At 39.1% G+C, this 21610-nt stretch overlaps 1 protein-coding gene across 1 annotated transcript in view; it reads right to left on the bottom strand.

Annotated features, from left to right (window-relative positions):
- Positions 1-15381, bottom strand: part of LOC119735181 — a 77635-nt gene extending 62254 nt beyond the window's left edge. Inside the window, exons 1-2 of the mRNA XM_038208887.1 lie at positions 15373-15381; positions 14359-14673 (exon numbers count right to left, since the gene is read on the bottom strand). Coding sequence (XP_038064815.1) covers positions 14359-14673; positions 15373-15381 — 324 coding nt within the window. The remainder of the gene's footprint in view (positions 1-14358; positions 14674-15372) is intronic.
- Positions 15382-21610: the final 6229 nt, after the last annotated feature.

The raw sequence follows: 21610 nt of genomic DNA, 5'->3' as shown, positions 1-21610 counted from the left end.
TCCTTCGGATATCATTCACTGGCCCGTGACAAGTACTGCTCATGTCATTCAATCGGCAAATCTGCTGCCCTCTGAAATCATAAAGGTCTCAATTTTATTGATAAATAGCGAACTGGGGACCAAAGTTAAGAACACCAAAGTAGGCAAAGAAAGTGAATTGTACGATTACCGAACGCTTTGTCTAGCAATGTCGGGAAAATGTTATTTGATTTGACTTTTGAACGAATGGAAATCAGACATTAATTACATTGTATCTACCTCAGATTCTTCTAAACAAAAACAAATATCATATTTGATCTTTTTTTCTCTTTCACTTTTTTCCCCATAGGTTATGTACATGTTTTCAATCTACAAGCCACTTTCGGAATTATTATAATTACGAAAAACTAAGGAAAACAACTGAACTGTTTGTAAATTTCTTATTTTTGGTTTATTAGGTGAAATTATTATAGATTCTTTTCCTTCCGTTTGCATTTTGTGTGATTTGTGACTTCAAAAAGTATTTAAATTTGTTGAAAGTGGAATTAGGTCAAGGATATATGCTATATAATGTTTTTGGTTTTCAAAAGCTGAACAAAGCGAGTTGTATCCTTAACTTAGTTACACATTACCGAAGATGAAACCTCTTAATCGGGTCGGCTTAGATCTCTAGACAGTTGCAACATCAACAAAAAATCCACTTCACCCAATTTTTGGAAATTATTACATTTTTGGCTCGGTATGAGATGTTCCTTTTTTCCGGTAAACTAAATAATTTAACTTTAAAGTGAAGTATTGTCTTACGTCATTTTAAGCAAAAGTTTTATAGTGAACTGATATTTCCAGACAGAGACAATTCTCTAAATTCCAAAAAGTGAAATTAGGGACTAAATGTTTTAGAGTGAAAATCACTTTCATTTTCGATTGAAATAGTCTGAAAAAAAAACACGTTCGTGGAAGCTCGAGTGAAAACTCGATCTTTACGATTCAAGGAATTTCACTCTAAAACGTGTAGTCCCTAGTTTCCGACTGTGGGAGTAAATCTTCACTCAAATGGAGTGGATATTTAATGAATTATTTTTTAATGATTTAATGAATTATTTTAACGGAGACAGAAATATTCCCGAAATTCAACTGAACCCGCTCTGTTTGTAAATATTTGATATTTGGTTCAGTAGGCGAATTGTTTCCGTTTTTAAAGTTATGGTTTCCTTTTCCATGCGCTTGCAAAATGTTTGATTTGTGACTTGAAAAGAAATGCAAACTTGAGTATTTCCTGCATTTCCTCCCTTTTTCTTTTCTATTTTGGTTTAAATTAAAAAAAAAAAATGTTTTAAAAACTTGAAAGGTTTTCTTGTAAGTTAAAAATAAAACACCCCCAGTATTGAAATGTTTGACTTTCACACTCAGTCTATGATTGCGTTAAATCTCAGTAAATGTTACAACTATTGTTGCATTAAATCTTAGTAATTTTTAAGACAAATCTCTACCGTTTGTTCTCGGTCTTTCTTTTAACCGGAATTGTATGAATAATAAACCGGGAAAGGCAATGGGTTGCGTCGATTACACAAAAAAGTGTCTTTACTCCACTTTTACTCGAATAACTGGCGATTTCTGTGGCTGTCCCCTCCCCCCCCTATGATTCCACATAGTCGCTTGAGCAACTGTTCCAGAAGACAGAGTCAAAAGGTGTATCCGACATCCTTCAGATATCATTCATAGACAAATACTTATCGTGTCATTCAATACAGAAAATCTGCTGTCCTCTGAAACCATATATGCATAAATGTTATTGATAAATAGCGAAACCGGGAACCAAACTTAAGAACATCAAAGTAACCAAAGAAAGCGAATTGTACACTTACCGGTATCTTTGTCATCCGAAACGTACCATGTAAGGGAATAAAACAAAGTTAAAACATTAATTGAAACTGTATTGTTATACAGTCGAGTGGCTAAAAGAACATCAATGTCGGGAAAATGTTATTGAATTTGACTGTTGAACGAATAGAATCAGACGCTAATTACATTGTATCTCCCTCAGTATATTCGTGGACAAAACAAATGACCTATGACTGCAAAGGAATAAAAGCAAGCTGGACATTTTTTTTAAAGAGTAGAGTTTTTGCTGTCTTGCAGAAGGAAAGGAAACTGTTGAAACATTTAAACATAATATTTTCTCCTTCCCTTTTTTGTTTTAGGCTACATTACCATAATTGCCTCTAGTGGTTGAATCTATATAGTCTTCATTTAAGTGCAAATTAAAACACCACCATGTAATGAATTACATTTTTAACGACAACAGAAAGATTCCCGGAAATAAGGATAGCTATAAAAAAGTGTTACACCAGGAAATCTTTGTTTTGGAAAGAAATTCAACTGAACCCGCTCTGTTTGTAAATTTATATTGTTTGGTTTGGTAGTTGAAATTGTTTCCTGTTTAAAATTATGTGTTCTTTCCCCTTCGCTTGCATAGATGAACTAATTAAAGTAAAATTTAGTCTCTGAGCTTTGAAATAATTTTTTTGATATTCGACGCTAAGAAGGCTGATTGTATCCTGTACATACAGTGCGCATTTTTACCCAAGAGAAACCTCTTCCAATGGTCGTCTGAGATAGATACTTGCAACATCAAAAGAAAAGTAACCGAAACCGTTTTTTGGGGAATCATTTTATGTTTGGTTTGGTGTGAGAGGTTTTTTTTTTGGAAATCTATACGTTTTATAATAACATTTTTACCGTTTGTTCTTTTTTTTTCTCAGCAGATCTATATGATAAATGAACCGGGAAAGGAAATGGGTTTCGTCGAAAAAAAAACTGTTTAAACTTCACTTTTGATTTTTTACTCAAATAATTCACAATTGTGTGTGGCCGCTTGTCCCCAATAATCCTATATGCCGCTTTAGCAATTGTTCCAAAAGACGGATTTAAAAGGTGTATCCAACATCCTTCAGATTTCATTCACTTGCACGTGACAAGTACTGATCATGTCAGTCAATACAGAAAATCTGCTGCCCTTTGAAACCATATATGCATCAATGTTATTGATAAATAGCGAAACCGGAAACCAAAGTTAAGAACACCAAAGTAACCGAAGAAAGCGAATTGTACACTTACCGTTACCTTTGTCATCCGAAACGTAACATGTAAAAGAAAAAAAAACAAATTTAAAACATTAATGGAAACAGTATTGTTAAACAATCGTGTGCCTATAGAACAGCAATGTCGTGAAAATGTTATTGGATTTGACTTTTGAACGAATGGACGTCAGACGTTAATAACATTGTATCTACCTCAGCTTGCATCTATATCACCCCGACGCAAAATTCCATCTTATAATAGTTTATGCGGTACCCGCTGCTATGTACATCAGATTCGAACCGGCCGACCGATCCCGTTAGCTCGGTGGTCGAGTGATAAGACATCTGCACTAGAAAGCAGGAGGTCGTGGGTTCGAGTCCCACCTGAGTGATTTTTTCCAACTTTCACTCGGGAGGTAACACACTGAGTATACAGTGTTTAAAAAACGTCGGTGAAGGGCAAAACCTAATGTGATTTATATCACCCCGACGCGAAATTCCATCTGATAAGGGTCTAGGGTCCATAGGTACTTATGAATTGACGCTATTTTTGTGCATCCATGAGAGATTACAAAAATGGCTTAAATTGTATTTAAGCAAACAACTCTTAAATATTAACAGGACTAACTGCATGTTTAGCTCAGAAATATTAAAAAAGAAAGCAGTTTAGGGTTGGATCAGAGAGAGGGGGATTGCTTCATTTCGATAGAAATCTCACTAGAAGATGTGGGGGCTCTTTCTCTACCCCAGACCTTTTAATTGATCATAGTGGATCAATTCCCCCCCCCCCCCCCAAAAAAAAAACCCCGCAGGATACAACTATAAAGCCCGGCTCATACTTCATGCGAAAGCGAAAGCGAAGCGAATTTTACGTCATGAAACATTCGCTGCGAAATTCGGCCTAGTTGACATAATTATGTTCAACTTTTACGAATTCGCAGCGCGAATACTTGCCATGACGTCACAAATTTGCGTTCGCTTTCGCTTACGCGCTAGCCTTTAGTCAAGTCCCACGCGCTTACCCGGACACGTGACGCACCCCGGATGCTGACACGTAAAACGACTAGCACGTAAAAGACTAGCACGAGCGGCAAAGCCGCGAGGGTCTTTACCATCTCGTGGAGAACGCTTATGTTTTTCTTTACATGTGTCCACCAATTTGGTAGACATGCATAATGCATTACCCGTCGTCTGGCGCCAGACAGCACGCACGCCATGGCGCGCGTGCTTTTGCTGGTAACCGCAAACCACCGTTAGATGATTGGTTTATATGGCTTGATTTATATTACGTGAATAAATGAATAAGTTATTAGTTCCACGAGATAGTAAAGGCCCTGGCGGCTTCGCCGCTCGTGCTAGTCTTTTTACGCGCCAGCATCCGGTGTGCGTTACGTGCCCGGATGGTCCGGGTATAGGCGCGTGGGACTTGACTAAAGGCTACTTTCGTGCCGACTATGAACCGGTGTCACGGTCTCACTTCTCCGGCGTGCTAGCTTCTCCAAAAGGGAAATTTCGCTTCAACACGCATGCACAAAATTGCGCAGTAGTGTACATTTTCGTCACTGTATTAGTGTGCTGAGTTTTTCGGGGCTGTACGTAAGATGTGTACGTAAGATATTTGTATGCATAGAATTTTCGTGGCGCGCACTATTAACTACCAATATTAAAGACTTGAATTTGAAATGCACATTTATTTTAAGCCATGGTTGCAAAAATAAGGACAAAATGGACCACGAACGAGCAAGGAACACGGACCAAGGAGTTCGTTCTTAATTATTCCTCCATGAACACACACATGCATGCATGACGCTGGGAACACAAATCAGAATGCTTGCAAGACCATGGAATGACTTGACCCACAGGAAGTGTTACGTAACACATTCTAAGGTGTCCCTCACTGTGTTATTAATGGGCTTGGTAGACTTCAGAAAACAGCCCTAGGAAAAGTAAGCACAGCGGACACATGAGCACGAATCGTGCTCATGTAACGTGCACTGTAACGTGCTCAATTATCCGCCGAATCAACCCGGAGAAGCTAGCACGCCGGAGAAGCGAGACCGTGACACCGGGCTTAAGGTGATTAATGTACGCATGCGCGAACCACCGCAAACCCGAAAACCCTGCTGTCTGCGTTTTCCGAAACACTGAACACACGCATGGTATGTGAACAAGGATAACATTATGATATTTAGCTCAGAAAATAAAAACAGGGAAAAACGAGGTGTCCGTAAATTTGGCTAAAACAAGCTGAAGGGTTGCCCAACGTAGGAGACTTGAACAAATTCAAATAAATTCCAAAAACTATTGATAAGAAAACGTTTCGACGTAGACATAATTACTGTAAACAACAATTATGTCTTATTTGGGGGATTTCCTTGAACTTGTTCAAGTGCCCCACGTTAGGCAAGCCTTCGCCAAACTTTTAGCCAAATTTATGTACACCTCATCCCCTTTTTTTGTTGGGTGGGGGGCAAAATATCAGGATGTTATAATTTTTCACACGATATCCCATTTATTTGTGTCAGGGTTATATTGTGCCAGTAAGTAACTTTGTGAGTTTGAATCTCATCAATATTACATTTTTGGAAGACTACTTGATGAAATCTGAGGAAAAGGTAAATAATGCCCGCAACTTTAGGGTATAATGGTAGCCATTTTGAACTTTATTATGTCCTCATTATCATTCGGTTTTTGATATGCTTTCGAAAATGCTCTTAAAGTGAGGATATGTAAACAGAATCCCTAAAATATACTATTCCAAAGAAAAAAAATGGGAATAAATGTATTTCACGGCAGGTATTAACGATATATGCAAATTAGGCACCCTTTAAAAGAGAATTTCAGGTGTCCCCCTTCAAAATATCTTCTTCAAGGCTATAAGAATATCTGTCAAGTTTGCTGCTTTGGACGGTTTCCTCGGCTCATCCGTCCATTAGTTACCCCGTTGAACAATAGAGGACAATAGGGTCCCCAATTCCCGAAGGTCCCCAATTTACGATCACGTACAAAACATATGGGAGGCCTTCATTATTAATGAGCCGGGAAAGGCAATAGGTTGCGTCGATTGGGGAAAAAAAAGTGACAACTGACAATTGTTTGTGGCCCTAGCCCCCCCCCCCCCCCCCAAATCCCACATAGCCACTAGAGCAATTATTCCAAAAGACGGAGTCAAAAGGTGTATCCGACATCCTATGGATATCATTCACTGGCCCGTGACAAGTACTGCTCATGTCATTCAATCGGCAAATCTGCTGCCCTCTGAAATCATAAAGGTCTCAATTTTATTGATAAATAGCGAACTGGGGACCAAAGTTAAGAACACCAAAGTAGGCAAAGAAAGTGAATTGTACGATTACCGAACGCTTTGTCTAGCAATGTCGGGAAAATGTTATTTAATTTGACTTTTGAACGAATGGAAATCAGACATTAATTACATTGTATCTACCTCAGATTCTTCTAAACAAAAACAAATATCATATTTGATCTTTTTTTCTCTTTCACTTTTTTCCCCATAGGTTATGTACATGTTTTCAATCTACAAGCCACTTTCGGAATTATTATAATTACGAAAAACTAAGGAAAACAACTGAACTGTTTGTAAATTTCTTATTTTTGGTTTATTAGGTGAAATTATTATAGATTCTTTTCCTTCCGTTTGCATTTTGTGTGATTTGTGACTTCAAAAAGTATTTAAATTTGTTGAAAGTGGAATTAGGTCAAGGATATATGCTATATAATGTTTTTGGTTTTCAAAAGCTGAACAAAGCGAGTTGTATCCTTAACTTAGTTACACATTACCGAAGATGAAACCTCTTAATCGGGTCGGCTTAGATCTCTAGACAGTTGCAACATCAACAAAAAATCCACTTCACCCAATTTTTGGAAATTATTACATTTTTGGCTCGGTATGAGATGTTCCTTTTTTCCGGTAAACTAAATAATTTAACTTTAAAGTGAAGTATTGTCTTACGTCATTTTAAGCAAAATCGATTATTTTGACCAAACGACATTCGTTTGAATGTTTGGGGGATTCAAACACAGTCTGTGGTTGCTCTGAATCACAGCAAAAATAGCTGAGCCTCCGTGAATAAAACAAAATATATCAATGGCAGTAAAAGAAACACGCTAATTTTGAAGTTAAAAGAAAACTGGATTTTTTTTTTTTAATGAACAACAGCAGACTTTTTACTTATGGCACAGACTAGATTGTAACAAAAAATGCCGACATTATATTTGGAATATTTTCTCTATTCCTCCCTTTTTCTTCTTTTGGTTTAAATTAATAAAAAAATTGTATCAAAAACCCTTACTTAAAAGGTTTTTTTGTAAGTTAAAAATAAAACACCCCTAGTTTTGGAATGTTGGACTTTAACACTCAGTCTGTGGTTGCGTTAAATGTCAGTAAATGTTACAGTTTATTTGTCACAAATCTTTAGCGCTCTTTCTCGGTCTTTCTGTTAACCAGAGCTGTATGAATAATAAACCGGGAAAGGCAATGGGTTGCGTCGATTGGACAAAAAAAAAAGGGGCTTTACTCCACATGTAAAAATAATGTTGAAACATGTAAAAATATTATTCCTTCCTTTCCCTTTTTGTTTTAGGCTAAATTACTATAATTGCCTCTAGTGGTTGAATCTATATAGTCTTCATTTAAGTGCAAATTAAAACACCACCATGTAATGAATTACATTTTTAACGACAACAGAAAGATTACCGGAAGTAAGGATAGCTTTAAGAAAAGTTTTTCACCAGGAAATCTTTATTTTGGAAAGAAATTCAACTGAACACGCTCTGTTTGTACATTTATAATATTTGGTTTGGTAGTTGAAATTGTCTCCTGTTTAAAATTATGTGTTCTTCCCCCTTCGCTTTCATAGATGAAGTAGTTAAAGTGAAATTTAGTCTCTGAGTTTTGAAATAATGTTTTTTTGATATTCGAAGGTAAGAAAGGCTGATTGTGTCATGTATATACAGTGCGAATTTTTACCCAAGAAAAACCTCTTCCAATGGTCGACTGAGATAGATAGTTGCAACATCAAAAGAAAGGTAACCGAAACCGTTTTTGGGGGGAAGCATTGGACTTTCACACTCAGTCTATGGTTGCGTTAAAACTCAGTGAATGTTACAGTTTATTTGTAACAAATCTTTACCGTTTGTTCTCGGTGTTTCTTTTAACGAGAACTGTATGAATAAACCACCGGGAAAGGCAATGGGTTGCGTCGATTGGACAAAAAAGGTGTCTTCACTCCACTTTTGATATAATTACAGAATCAAATAACTGGCGATTTTTGTGGTCCCCCCCCCAAGATTCCACATAGTCACTTGACCAATTGTTCCAAAAGACGGAGTCAAAAGGTGTATCCGACATCCTTCAGATATCATTCACTGGCCCGTGACAAGAACTGATCATGTAATACAGTACAGACAATATGCTGCCCTCTGAAATCATATAGGCCTTAATATTATTGATAAATAGCGCACAGGGAATCAAACTTATGAACACCAAAGTAAACAAAGAAAACGATTTTTTTTAGAACCGGGAAAGGCAATGGGTTGCGTCCATTGGAGAGAAAAAAGCTGTGTTCACTCCTCTTGAGATTTAATTACTTAAATAACTGAGAGCATTTTGTGGCCGTAGCCCCCCCCCCCCCCATGATCGCACATAGCCGCTTGAGGAATGTTGCAAAAGACGTAATCAGTCATAATGTGTGTCCGACATCCTTGAGATATCATTCACAGGCCCGTGACAGTACTAATCATGTCATTCAATACAGACAATCTGCTGCCCTCTGAAATCATATAGGCCTCAATGCTATTGATAAATAGCGAACAGGGAACCAAACTTAGTAACATCAACGTAACCAAAGGAAACGAAATGTATACTTACATAACCCTTTGTCATCCGAAACGTACCATGTAAGGGAATAAAACAAAATTAAAACATTAATTAAAACAGAATTGTAATACAATTGGGTGTCTAATGAACAACAAAGCCGGGACAATGTTATTGGATTTGACTTTAGACTAATAAAAATCAGACGTTAAGTACATTGTATCTGCCTCAGCTTCTCCGTGAACAAAACAAATGACTAATGACTGCAAAGGAAAACAAGTTCATTAAATTAAAAGCAAGCTGGACAAATTTTTTGAATGGAACAACAGTAGAGTTTTTGCTGTCTTAGAGAAGGAAATGGAACTGTTGAAACATGTGAACATAATATTTCCTCCTTTCCTTTTTTGTTTTAGGCTAAATTACCGTGATTGCGTCTAGTGGTTGACTCTATATAGTCTTCATTTAAGCGCAAATTAAAACACTACTATGTAATGAATTACATTTTTAACGGCAACAGAAAGATTACCGGAAAGAAGGATTGCTTTAAAAAATGTTACACCAGGAAATCTTTATTAGGAAAGAAATTCAACTGAACCCGCTCTGTTTGTAAAAAATATACTGTTTGGTTTGATAGTAGAAATTGTTTCCTGTTTAAAATTAGGTGTTCTTTCCCCTTCGCTTTCATAGATGAAGTAGTTAAAGTGAAATTTAGTCTCTGAGTTTTGAAATAATGTTTTTTGATATTCGAAGGTAAGAAAGGCTGATTGTATCATGTATATACAGTGTGAATTTTTACCCCAAAAAACCCTCTTCCAATGGTCGACTGAGATAGATAGTTGCAACATCAAAAGAAAGGTAACCAAAACCGTTTTGGGGGAATCATTTTATGTTTGGTTCGATGTGAGAGGTTTTTTTCCGGTAAATTAAATTAACACTTGTTTAAAGTGAAGATTGGTGTTGCAGTACATCATGTCAAAACACATCATGCAGCCCTCAAATGCAATTCTAGTTTTATATAAATTCCTATTAATATATCAAGTGGTTCTGTTTGTAAACCTGGAAGTCTATCCGTTCCGTTCACAAGTACCCCCTCACTGGCAAAGAAAGTACAGTTGGGGGTGACCGACCGACGCCATCTTGCCTGACTTCAATTTTGACGCGACGCGCGGCCGTACCACATAGTACACATTCCCTAGTGTATGTGCGTACCAGCTAAATGTCCCGACCATGGGATGTCGTTGATAGGTAAAACAAGCTAAATGTCCCGACCATGGGATGTCGTTGATAGGTAAAACAAGCTAAATGTCCCGACCATGGGATGTCGTTGATAGGTAAAACAAGCTAAATGTCCCGACCATGGGATGTCGTTGATAGGTAAAAGGGTGCCCTCTTTGTTGGCGCACGGAGCCCATATATTTAAAAACAACTTGTTAACCTTGACAGAAGAAAAGACAACTTCAAGTGGGAAAACATTTTAGATGACTTGAAATTGGACAAAGTTAGTTGTTTTAAGTGATCAAGGAAACAACCTCAAAAAAGTCCCTTTAGGCGTCTTTTGTGAATTACATTTTTGTGGTGACTTATAATCAATGGAACTAAAAGTATCGTATTCACATCGTGTATTGTTGTATTAGATGGTGTGTCAAAAGAATCTCAAACATCGTATGACAAAAAGTTGTTTCGAAGAAAAGGAAAATATTGCCGCCGTTACTGTCATTAACTCACGTTGTATACTAACGAAGGATGTTTGTTGAAGAAAGCACTTCAAGTGAAAGTACTTCAAATATCGCCTTTCCTTGGTGTACTTTTTACTCCAACTTTGTGAAACACAATTACTGGATATAATTCCAAAGTGATGGTACTGGCGGTACTCTCAAAGCATGGTTATACTTATTCAGTATTCATAGTAACTGTGACCGTTGAGATTTTTATACTCACACGTTCAACTTCATTATCACGTCTTAAACGCCTCATACGACGACAGTACCAGCAGACAAAACACGTCAACAGGATGGCTAGAGCAGCGGCTACAACAATTGCGATCCGCCCTTAGATGACGCGATAATGACGTCATAAAACTTAATACATCTGTGGACAACGGTTCATATTCGTACGAGTTTCCAACTTTATCCGCTGAACCACTTGGAAGAAATTCCGTTTGCTTTTGTAATAACACTTCTTTCGGTATTTTGCATCAATTTAAATTTGACAATCGGTAGGTAACCCCGGTAGGAAAGGTCAGACGACTGTGCCTTTACAGATCAGAAATGTTCCTCAAGGTATGATCTATCAGATCACACAATTTGAAAACGATCTTTGTTCTTGTTCACGAGTTAATTATGAACCAATTTGGTAGACATGCATAATGCATTACCCGTTGTGAATTGACCAATGACAACGCAGAATTACTAACGTAAATCAGCCGTCGTCTGGCGCCCGACAGCACGCACGCCATGGCGCGCGTGCTATTGCTGGTAACCGCAAACCACCGTTAGATGATTGGTTTATATTGCTTGATTTATGTTACGTGAATAAATGAATAAGTGATTAGTTCCACGAGATAGTAAAGGCCCTCGCGGCTTCGCCGCTCGTGCTAGTCTTTTTACGTGCCAGCATTTATTTGTGTCAGGGTTATATTGTGCCAGTAAGTAACTTTGTGAGTTTGAATCTCATCAATATTACATTTTTGGAAGACTACTTGATGAAATCTGAGGAAAAGGTAAATAATGCCCGCAACTTTAGGGTATAATGGTAGCCATTTTGATCTTTATTATGTCCTCATTATCTTCCGGTTTCTGATATGCTTTTCAAGATACTCTTTAAGTGAGGATATGTAAACAGAATCCCCAAAATAAACTATTCCAAAAAAATAAATAAAATTGGAATAAATGTATTTCACGGCAGGTATTAACGATATATGCAAATTAGGCACCCTTTAAAAGAGAATTTCAGGTGTCCCCCTTCAAAATATCTTCTTCAAGGCTATAAGAATATCTGTCAAGTTTGCTGTTTTGGACGGTTTCCTCGGCTCATCCGTCCATTAGTTACCCCGTTGAACAATAGAGGACAATAGGGTCCCCAATTCCCGAAGGTCCCCAATTTACGATCACGTACAAAACATATGGGAGGCCTTCAAGAGTACAAACAAAAGAGGGACAATAAGGGGTCCCCGGTTGCAGGCAATACACATTTGTATGTTTTTGTTTTGTTTTTCACAAGACGGCAAGATCTTTTGATGCCGTCCCACTACAGAATTTTAATTAATTAAAAGTAAATAAACAAGAAGAATTCCTGAACCCGGAATGGAGATTGGTTGGTTAAGAACGATGAATATTGCTTTTGAGTTCGAGTATAAGCGTAAGTCGATAAATTGTATTGCTTGTACTGACAATTCTGGTATCTTTGTTACAGATATTGTGTAATATGCAGTGAGTTAATGATCATTCACAATCGACGGTATATTTCCTACAATTAGGACCTGCACCCTGAGCCTTGAGGTCGCTCTGAGTGGATTCTCGTCTAGGGAAGAGCCTTTGGAAGATTGTCTTCACCCGAATAGGTGCCAGACGGGAACCTAACAGACTTAAGTTAGGCCCGGGAATGACCCCTCTTCCGTAAAAAAAAATTATTATAAATTGTATTGAAAATGATAATGTATCCGGCTTTTTTTTTTTACGAAAGCATGAGACGACCTGAAGCATTCCGAAGAAAGGGGTGAAAGTGTGAAACGTATACACTTACCGAGTGCCGATCCACAGGTACATAGTGGAGGCCCTGAATTAAAGAAAATAAACGAGGTGTGAGAATAACATAAATTGACAAAGTATTCTAGACTCGAAAAACAAACACAAGTAAAATGGCATTGGATTTTACCACTTTCAACCTAGTGAATGTGGATGGGACGAAATGGAAACTAAGCCATACGGGTGTCAACCGGATGTTCCTCAAAATCTAGATATTTAGGTAATGGGGAACACAGGTACTGGGAAACATAGGTATGCACCCGCCGCAAGTTGCGTTAAACATTTTTCTTTGATAGTGGATATTTTGCCGGAGGTAATGACGGCAAACTAACGATTACTAAAGGTTTGCCGGCGGCAATCCATATCAACAGAGGGCGCTGTACTCTTTAAAAGAGGGCTGAATTATAACATGTATTAAATTCCCACCCAAAATTGTGTAGCACATTTGGTGTAGTGGTTAAGCAAAGGTTCTAGTAAGCGGGATGACTCGCGTTCGATTCCGACTGCACCACATTTTTAAGTTTTTGTTTTCTCATCCCCAAATAAATAAGAATATTCTTCTTTTATTAATTTAACATGTCTCAAGCATTTTTTGCAGAGTACTACATTTTCTTTTTCAGATTTGTGGCTCTGGAGGATTTTTTTTAAAAGGGAAATAAAGTCCGAAATTATAAAATGGTCTGAATCTCATCTTGTTAATACGAGGTAACAACGATAATTTTGGCATGGAGCCAGACTAAAACTTGTCACCGGAAAATGTTTAAGTACAAAAAAACAGTAACTGCGCATGTTCAGTGCATATCCGGCAAACTAACGTTTACTAAAGGTTTGCCGTCTCCGGCAAAATATACACTGCCTTTTTCTTTTCTTTCCTTTTTCAAGTATTCCCTTCCTTTCTATTTTTTATATAAATTCCTATTAACATATTAAGTGGTTCTAATTGTAAACCTGGGAGTCTATCCGTTCCGTTCACAAGTACCCCCTCACTGGCAAAGAAAGTGCAGTTGGGGGTGACCGACCGACGCCATCTTGCCTGACTTCAATTTTGCCGCGACGCGCGGCCGTACCACATAGTACAAATTCCCTAGTGTACGTGCGTACCAGCTAAATGTCCCGACCATGGGATGTCGTTGATAGGTAAAAGGGTGCCCTCTTTGTTGGCGCACGGAGCCCATATATTTAAAAGCAACTTGTTAACCTTGACAGAAGAAAAGACAGCTTCAAGTTGGAAAACATTTTAGATGACTTGAAATTGGACAAAGTTAGTTGTTTTAAGTGATCAAGGAAACAACCTCCAAAAAGTCCCTTTAGGTGTCTTTTGTGAATTTCATTTTTGTGGTGACTTATAATCAATGGAACTAAAAGTATCGTATTCACATCGTGTATTGTTGTATTAGATGGTTGATTCTAGTAACTCTTCCCGTGTGTCAAAAGAATCTCAAACATCGTATGACACAAAGTTGTTTCGAAGAAAAGGAAAATATTTCTGCCGATACAGTAATTAACTCACGTTGTATACTAATGAAGGATATTTGTTGAAGAAAGCAATTCAAGTGAATTTTTTTTTAAATATCGCCTTTCCTTGGTGTACTTTTTATGCCAACTTTGTGAAATACAATTACTGGATATAATTCCATAGTTATGGTACTGGGGCACTCTAAAAGCATGGTTATACTTATTCAATATTCATAGTAACTGTGACCATTGAGATATTTATACTCACACGTTCACGTTCATTATCACGTCTTAAACGCCTCATACGACGACAGCACCAGCAGACAAAACACGTCACCAGGATGGCTACAGCAGCGGCTACAACAATTGCGACAAAGCCGGGGACGCCTCCCACGCCAGCAAACGGAGTTTGGCCGCACATTCCCTGGTTTGTTCCGTCAACCAAAGACAGGCTGAACCCTTCGTTGCATTTGGTGCACTCGTTTTCCGCTGGGCCAAGGCATTTGTCACAGTTGCTACTACAAGTGAACGAGGGAAGTGGTTGTGTTTCCACAGAGACCGTAGGTGGTTCAGTGGTGGCACTCTGCCAAATACAAATAAAGGCAATTATATTGAATTCCCAATAAATTGTTGTTGTTTGTAAATACAGAATATGAACATACATCAACATTTTTTGTATTCATCAGTGCATTAATAATTACACAACAAATAAATTGATATTATGATCATACAGTTCAGAAATGGCAAAAATATATTATATATTGGTGACAGAGCAAGAAGGAACCACTGAGATACATCAATGGATACCATTTTCTTTGATGGGTAACTAATTTATTCCTTCTAATTGCAATATAAAATTCAAATCTTTCCATCAGTTTAACTAAATTCATAAAATGATTGATTTGAGGAGGCTTCTCTTCAAACTTACATTTATAAATGTTCTGCTTACCCAAGATAATTACATAGTTGACAAAAAGGTCAGGGTCATAAATTTTATTACCAAACATAATAGAACATTCTGCAGGAACAATATTGACTTTACAAATTAACGTTAACCATTCCTCTACCTTCTTCCAAAAACAAGAAACGAAAGAACAATTAAAAAAAATAAAACGGTTTTACAGAAAGTACAAAAAGGGGTTTCAGACAGGCCAATTTTGTGAAGAAAGTCATTATATACCTTTAACCTGTGCAAAAATTTAAATTGGAACTCTCTACATTTAACGTCCGACGCACATTTCAACGGTAGCATAAAAATACTGTTCCCATCATCTTCATGTACCTGATACATCTCGGTCCATTTGTCAATACTTTTACACGGGATAGTTCTAATTGTATCCATAAGGAAATTGTAAACTTGTTTAACAAAAATTAGATTGTTATAGACAAAGTAATCTGGACATCACACACATTCTGACCCTTAATTTTGTCTTTCCATTCTCGGGGAATGGCTTTTAAGACACCATTATATTCAATGAAATTACTCTTCAATTCATACGTTAATCTAAATTCATTCAAAGTCAATACAAATTCCGAGTCTGCCATGAGATGCCTAATTTTTAAAATCCCTGCCTCAAACCAGTGTCTATAAAGTATTAAGCAGGGGATGCTGGCGCTGATCAGTGAGGCATATCGGTGTGGAGTCCATGCAGAAGCTGGGGATGCATGAAGATCGGTGAGGCGTATCTTTAGCTCGTGTTATTTTACCGGGGTAGCCCATTCAGTTGTCGATGAACTGTTCTCCCTGCATGGGGGCCCTGAAATGTGGAGGAAGGGAGAGAAAGGGAAGGTTGCCAAGTGTAGGGGACCCATAGGCTGACTATAAGGTGGTTATTAAACTAAGTTGTCCTTGGGTATAGAAGACCCATTGGACTGAGTGGTGAGGATGGGGCGGAAGATGTCACTGATGGAGGCGCCGATGTCTTGGTGTACTGTGTCGTACTTAAAATTTGGCCTCTCTGATGCGGCGGGGAAGCCAGTGATCTGATGATCTTTGGTGTGTGAATGCTTGACCGTGGAGGACTTGTCAAAATATCTGCGTCTGCTATATAGGTTATATTCATTTAGTCTGGTAGGGAGGTTCTTGCCTGTCTCGCCGATGTACAATTTGCTACTTCGCCAGGGGGATTCTGCACACCCCTGGTCTGCGTTTGGGTTCTTGTTCTCGGTCTTTAGGGGCTGTGTGTGGAAAACCCGAATGCCGTGTTTGTGGAGAGTACACAGAATGTGGTTGGAAGTACTGCAGAAGTAGTGAGGGTAATGCAACTAGTGTAGTTGACATTGGGTGTAGGAGACCCTCTGGTCGGGGGTGGTTCTGGAATCTTGGGTTTTGATTTGGCTTGGCTTGTATCCGGTTCGTCGTAGTGCTGTGTTGATATGGTTTCTAGGGTAGGTTTTTCTTGTGGCAGATGTTGTACGACCTCCTGACCGGGGTGACAGGCATCTTGATCTTGGAGTGATGAAAGGAACTGCTGTCGGGATATGAGGTTGTGGAAACCTCAACATAAGGAAACGAAATATTGCCATCTCTTTTTGGCTCCATGGTGAATTGGATGATGCGGTCAAGCCCGCTGAGTGTTCTTAGAAGTACAGGAGATTCTCCTGCCCGTGTAACAAGATGATGAAGGTGTCATCAATGCACCAGAGCCAAATACAGAGTCTGCGTTTTTTTGTGGCGGTGGCGGTCAGCTCAACTCTTCCATGAATATATCGACCATAACCGGGGATAAAGGGACTCCTTGTAAGGTTGCACCCGAACGTTCGAAGAATTTCTCTTGCTATCAGAGGCTATTTCTGTGTTTATTTGGATGTGAACCATTAACAAAATGCAGCTGATTTTATTTGTGCAACAATCATCGATTTTGGGTACGGAATTATAGTGTTAAATTAAAACAAAACCCGCTGTACTGCAGCTGTGACGGCATTACTATTGTAGCGAAAACCACTTGAATTTGTTGTCTAATACTATATAGAAATGAAATAAATTAAATAACTATTGATAGTTTTGCCAGCTGAAAGGTAGCCTTGACCAAGCCTATCAGCTTGTTCCCATATGAGCTTGTTCCCGCTACCGCACACGGCGCGCGCAGCAACACAATGTTGTACTATACCGTTAGCCCCAACGACCCTTGCGTGTGCTTTGTGTGCATGTACGTACGCCCCACACTCACTTCCGCAAACAGCCGTACAGTAAGTCGAGGCAGAAGATAGCCTTGACGCAACCGTGTATGCTGAATATGATAATTAGTTCGCCCTATGGTAAATAGTCTTCTCTCATTGGATAACGGCTGACCATTAATATGAATATTTATTAAATTGCATAATACGACCAAAGGTTTATAAACCAGACGGCCTGTGGTAACAATAATTATTGTAAAACACCCCCTTCAAATCTTAAATAATAGTAGAATAATATTTATAAAGTTACACATAGTTTGGGTCGAAAATGAAATGAAAAGGATAAAAAATTAGACCTTCAAAAAACGGCAAACGGTACAAAACCGCACGCCGGCAAAAACGATGTCACCATGCACAGAGGCCACGTTGGGGCCGTCCACTGTAGGCACCGGCCCGGCTGGCGCCATGCAGTGAGACACGCTGCGCTTGAAATCACGTTCAGCGGCCAAAAAAGCGCTTACACTATTGAGTATGTATGTACTGCTGACTTTTTTTTTGGGGGGGGGGGGAGGGGTATCTCTCCTTCAGCAAACTTATTCTGTAAGACTGATTTTAACTTGTATGAACAACTTATAAGTTATATGTCGTATGTACGACTAATATATCGACAGGGTACGACATATTTCAACAGGGTACGACTAATATCATCGACAGGTTACGACATATATGTCGACAGGGTATGACATATCAAACATATGACATAATGTCGACAGGTGCCGGTACGACATATATGTCGTGCATAAGTCGAGTCGACAGGGTACGATATATTTCGCATATGACAAAGTCGTATATATAAGTACGACTTAATATCTCGTGTGTACAAAATATGAATTGTAACTCGTATGTTCGACTTGTTTGTCGATTATGTCGTACATACAACATATCTTGTGAGAACGACTTGTATCTCGTACGATTTACATCTACGACTTACATGTCGTACGTATGTCGTAGGTACGACATACGATTCATACGTACGCGTTAAAATACATGTGTCATACGTATGAGATGTACATGTATGTTGCACATGGTACGAATTCAGGGAGAGTTTTTTTTTTTCAACATGTACCTGACAGTTTCGTATATTTCCATCCCAAAGTCAATAGCTCGTTTCTTGCACTTACTTCATACGGGTGCTTATAGATACGAGTTAACCTGCATTCGATTAAATGGGTACAATTTGACCTGGGTCCGAGTTGACCTATTCCCTACATTCGCTGTCCGGCAGAATAGCACGGGCAGGTAGCGGCGTGATAATGTACGCTGTTGCACCGACAAAATGTCGGCGGACGGTCTTGAACTGCATGTCCAATTCGCAATACATTGGAAATATATCATTTTGAACAATTGTTCACTCATATAGCGGCATATTTTATTTGTTTGTAATAAAACTGGAGAAATGGTTTAAAATGGGACCATGGTTTGAGTGAACATACATGTACGTGGTGTATACAGTAATTTGCGGGTCATGAATATGTATATCGCGGGTCAAAGTTTACGGGCTTTGATTGGATATCGTGTAATATATGCGCATCAGAAATTTTCGGCCGATTTCGGTCGAAACTATAAAGAAACACATAAGAATTCGCCACGGTTGCGTCAAGGCTATCTTCCGCCTCGACTTGCTGTACGTACGGCTGTTTGCGGAAGTGTGTGTGGGGCGTACGTATATGCACATAAAGCACACGCAAGGGTCGTTGAGGCTAACGTTATAGTACAACTAGTGATTGTGTCGCGGTGTGCGGTAGCGGGAACAAGTTCGTATGGGAACAAGCTGATAGCCTTGGTCAAGGCTAGCTGAAAGGTCATTTACTAGACATGTACAGTAAACAGTAACCATGCCGTGGGAGTCGGAACTGCGACTGCGTATTGGTTACTGCATGGGGTGCACGTAGTACGTACGTACGTAGGTACTGTATACGTACCGGCAAAGCGCGCAGCGTACGTGTGCCGTGACAAGTACAGTACAGGCAAGCGGAGCTAGCCAGGGGGCTGCGAGCGGCGTACGTTGCCGTGAGCGTAATTTTTATTCCTAGGAGGGTTAGGGGCAATGTCATGACTAATTCATGTTTATCCATGAGAACGGACAATGACATCAACAGCATTGTTGTTAGTTACTCAACTAGTTACAATACATTAAAGCATTTTAAAGAACGGTTGTCGTCGAGCTACCACACAGAAGCCTAGTGGATAGCGAGATGAGCTATGGATACAAAGATCCCTGGTTCGAATCCACGTCGTCGCTGCTCCTTTTCATCAGCTATTTTTCTTCTCCAAATTTATCACTGAGATAATTTTAAATTAAGGGAAAAATAGAACGAGAACCTAAGTCTTGCAATGTTTCAAAGGAAAAACTGAATTATTCATGACATTGCCCCTTACCCTCCTAGGAAAAAAAATTACGCTTGCCGTGACAAGTAGGGTAAAACGGCTGCCGGACAGTTCAGGGTAAAAGCTTGGCTTGACAGCATTGGTCAAGGCTAGGACTGGTGTCGTAGGAGAGACTGGTTTCTCTTAGCTTGATTTCTTTTACCTTTGGACCTGCCAGGATGGAGCAAATTGTATCCGAAGTTCAGTTGCCAACTTATTGGTGTTGTATGTAAGTTTTACTTTACATGCAGTAATGTGCCCCGTGCCCCATTACAGCCGTGCTCTTTCATTTTATTATATCTTATGATTCTATTAAATTGTGATACTCAAATTTGCTAGACTGTGATAATAATAATTGGTTGCTTGATTTACTTTTCGTGCATGTGGCTTTCCTGTTTTGGTGGGTGCTTTTTGGTAGGGTTCGGTTGCTCATCGGCGAGGGGTTGATTCGTCCCCCTTGAGTAGCAATCAACGTCTTGTTCCTTCTAAGATTATTTTTGTGTTGCTTTCACTTAACTGGCGGATCCCTGAGTAGGTTTCGTTACACTATGCAACTTCGAAAAAATATCGATTTGCCTAAAAACATATTTAGTTGCAATTGTGTACAATTTTGAAAAGTCCTCTCCAAAATATGAAAGCAATCATCTTTCTTTGACGTACTGCTAGGGCCCTTTTGTGTGGTGAGGTTATCATGACTTCCTTTCTGTTTAGCATCCCCCATTGACCATTTGAATATTATGCTTGATTTTCCCCACAAACAATTTTAAAACCTCAAAAACTGATATGTTTGATGACGTTATCATCTCGAATTTTAGTAGACTAAAGTAACTTGCTTTAGTCCAAAGGATGTTTAAAGGCAATTTGGCAAAATGTTGACAAATGGTTTTTAAATTAAAAACAATGCTTTGACGTGCCACTTGCGGGCGTGCTTTTAAGTGATAACGTCATCATGACATCTTTTGTGCTTGGCATCCTTCACTTAACATTTGCTTAAATTCTATACTTAAAGTAAAATCGTTCTTTTTCAATGTACTGTAACGTAGGTGCCGCGCCGCCGGCAAAGGGCGCCAGCACGGACCCAAGGACAACCGTAGCGTTGGGACCCCTGCTGCTGGGCCAGTGAGACCCGTTGCTGGACTGCGCCGACTCAGTAGTGTGACATTTTGTATAACGTTTTCTGTTGTTGTGAGTTGTATAAAGAGAGAGCTTCGTGTAAAGAAAGTGGCAAGAATAAATGGCCTAGAGCCCCGAAACCCTGACGAATAGTTAATGTAGTTTCCTTCGTCTGGCGTGTGACAACCCAGGATCCGGTCAACGTACGTTACAGTACATTCACTTTTTATTACACTTTCGGTATCCCTGGATGTAAATGTCCAGCCGTTTTGCCCGGGAATCAAACATGTTGCTCAGGGCAATATCTAACACCTCACACACATAAAAAGAACACGGCACTCAGTTCTATTCAGAATTTATAACTCCAACTATATTTTGTAAAAATGTGACCTTAAATTGCATGTGATGTGATATAATTATGATGACAAGTGGCGGATCCAGGGAGCGGAGGGGGCGTTTGCGGCAGCGACCAAAATCGTGTTAAATAAGGATTGTTACCCCTCTCCCCCCGCCACAGCGTCAGCCCCCCCCCCCACACACACACACTAACCTCTCTGGATCCGCCCTTAGATGACGCGATAATGACGTCATAAAACTTAATACATCTGTGGACAACGGTTCATATTCGTACGAGTTTCCATCTTCATCCGTTCAACCGCTTGGAAGAAATTCCGTTTGCTTTTGCAATAACACTTCTTTCGGTATTTTGAATCAATTTAAATTTGACAATCGGTAGGTAATCCCGGATGGAAAGGTCAGACGACTGTGCCTTTAAAAAATCAGAAATTTTCATCAAGGTATGATCTATCAGATCACACAATTTGAAAGCGATCTTTGTACTTCTTCACTAGTTATGAACGAGG

Source organism: Patiria miniata, unplaced genomic scaffold, assembly GCF_015706575.1.
Source record: "Patiria miniata isolate m_02_andy unplaced genomic scaffold, ASM1570657v1 HiC_scaffold_29, whole genome shotgun sequence".
Lineage (NCBI taxonomy): Eukaryota > Metazoa > Echinodermata > Asteroidea > Valvatida > Asterinidae > Patiria > Patiria miniata.
Note: the sequence above shows the minus strand (reverse complement) of the source record. Positions and strands in the feature narration are given on the sequence as shown.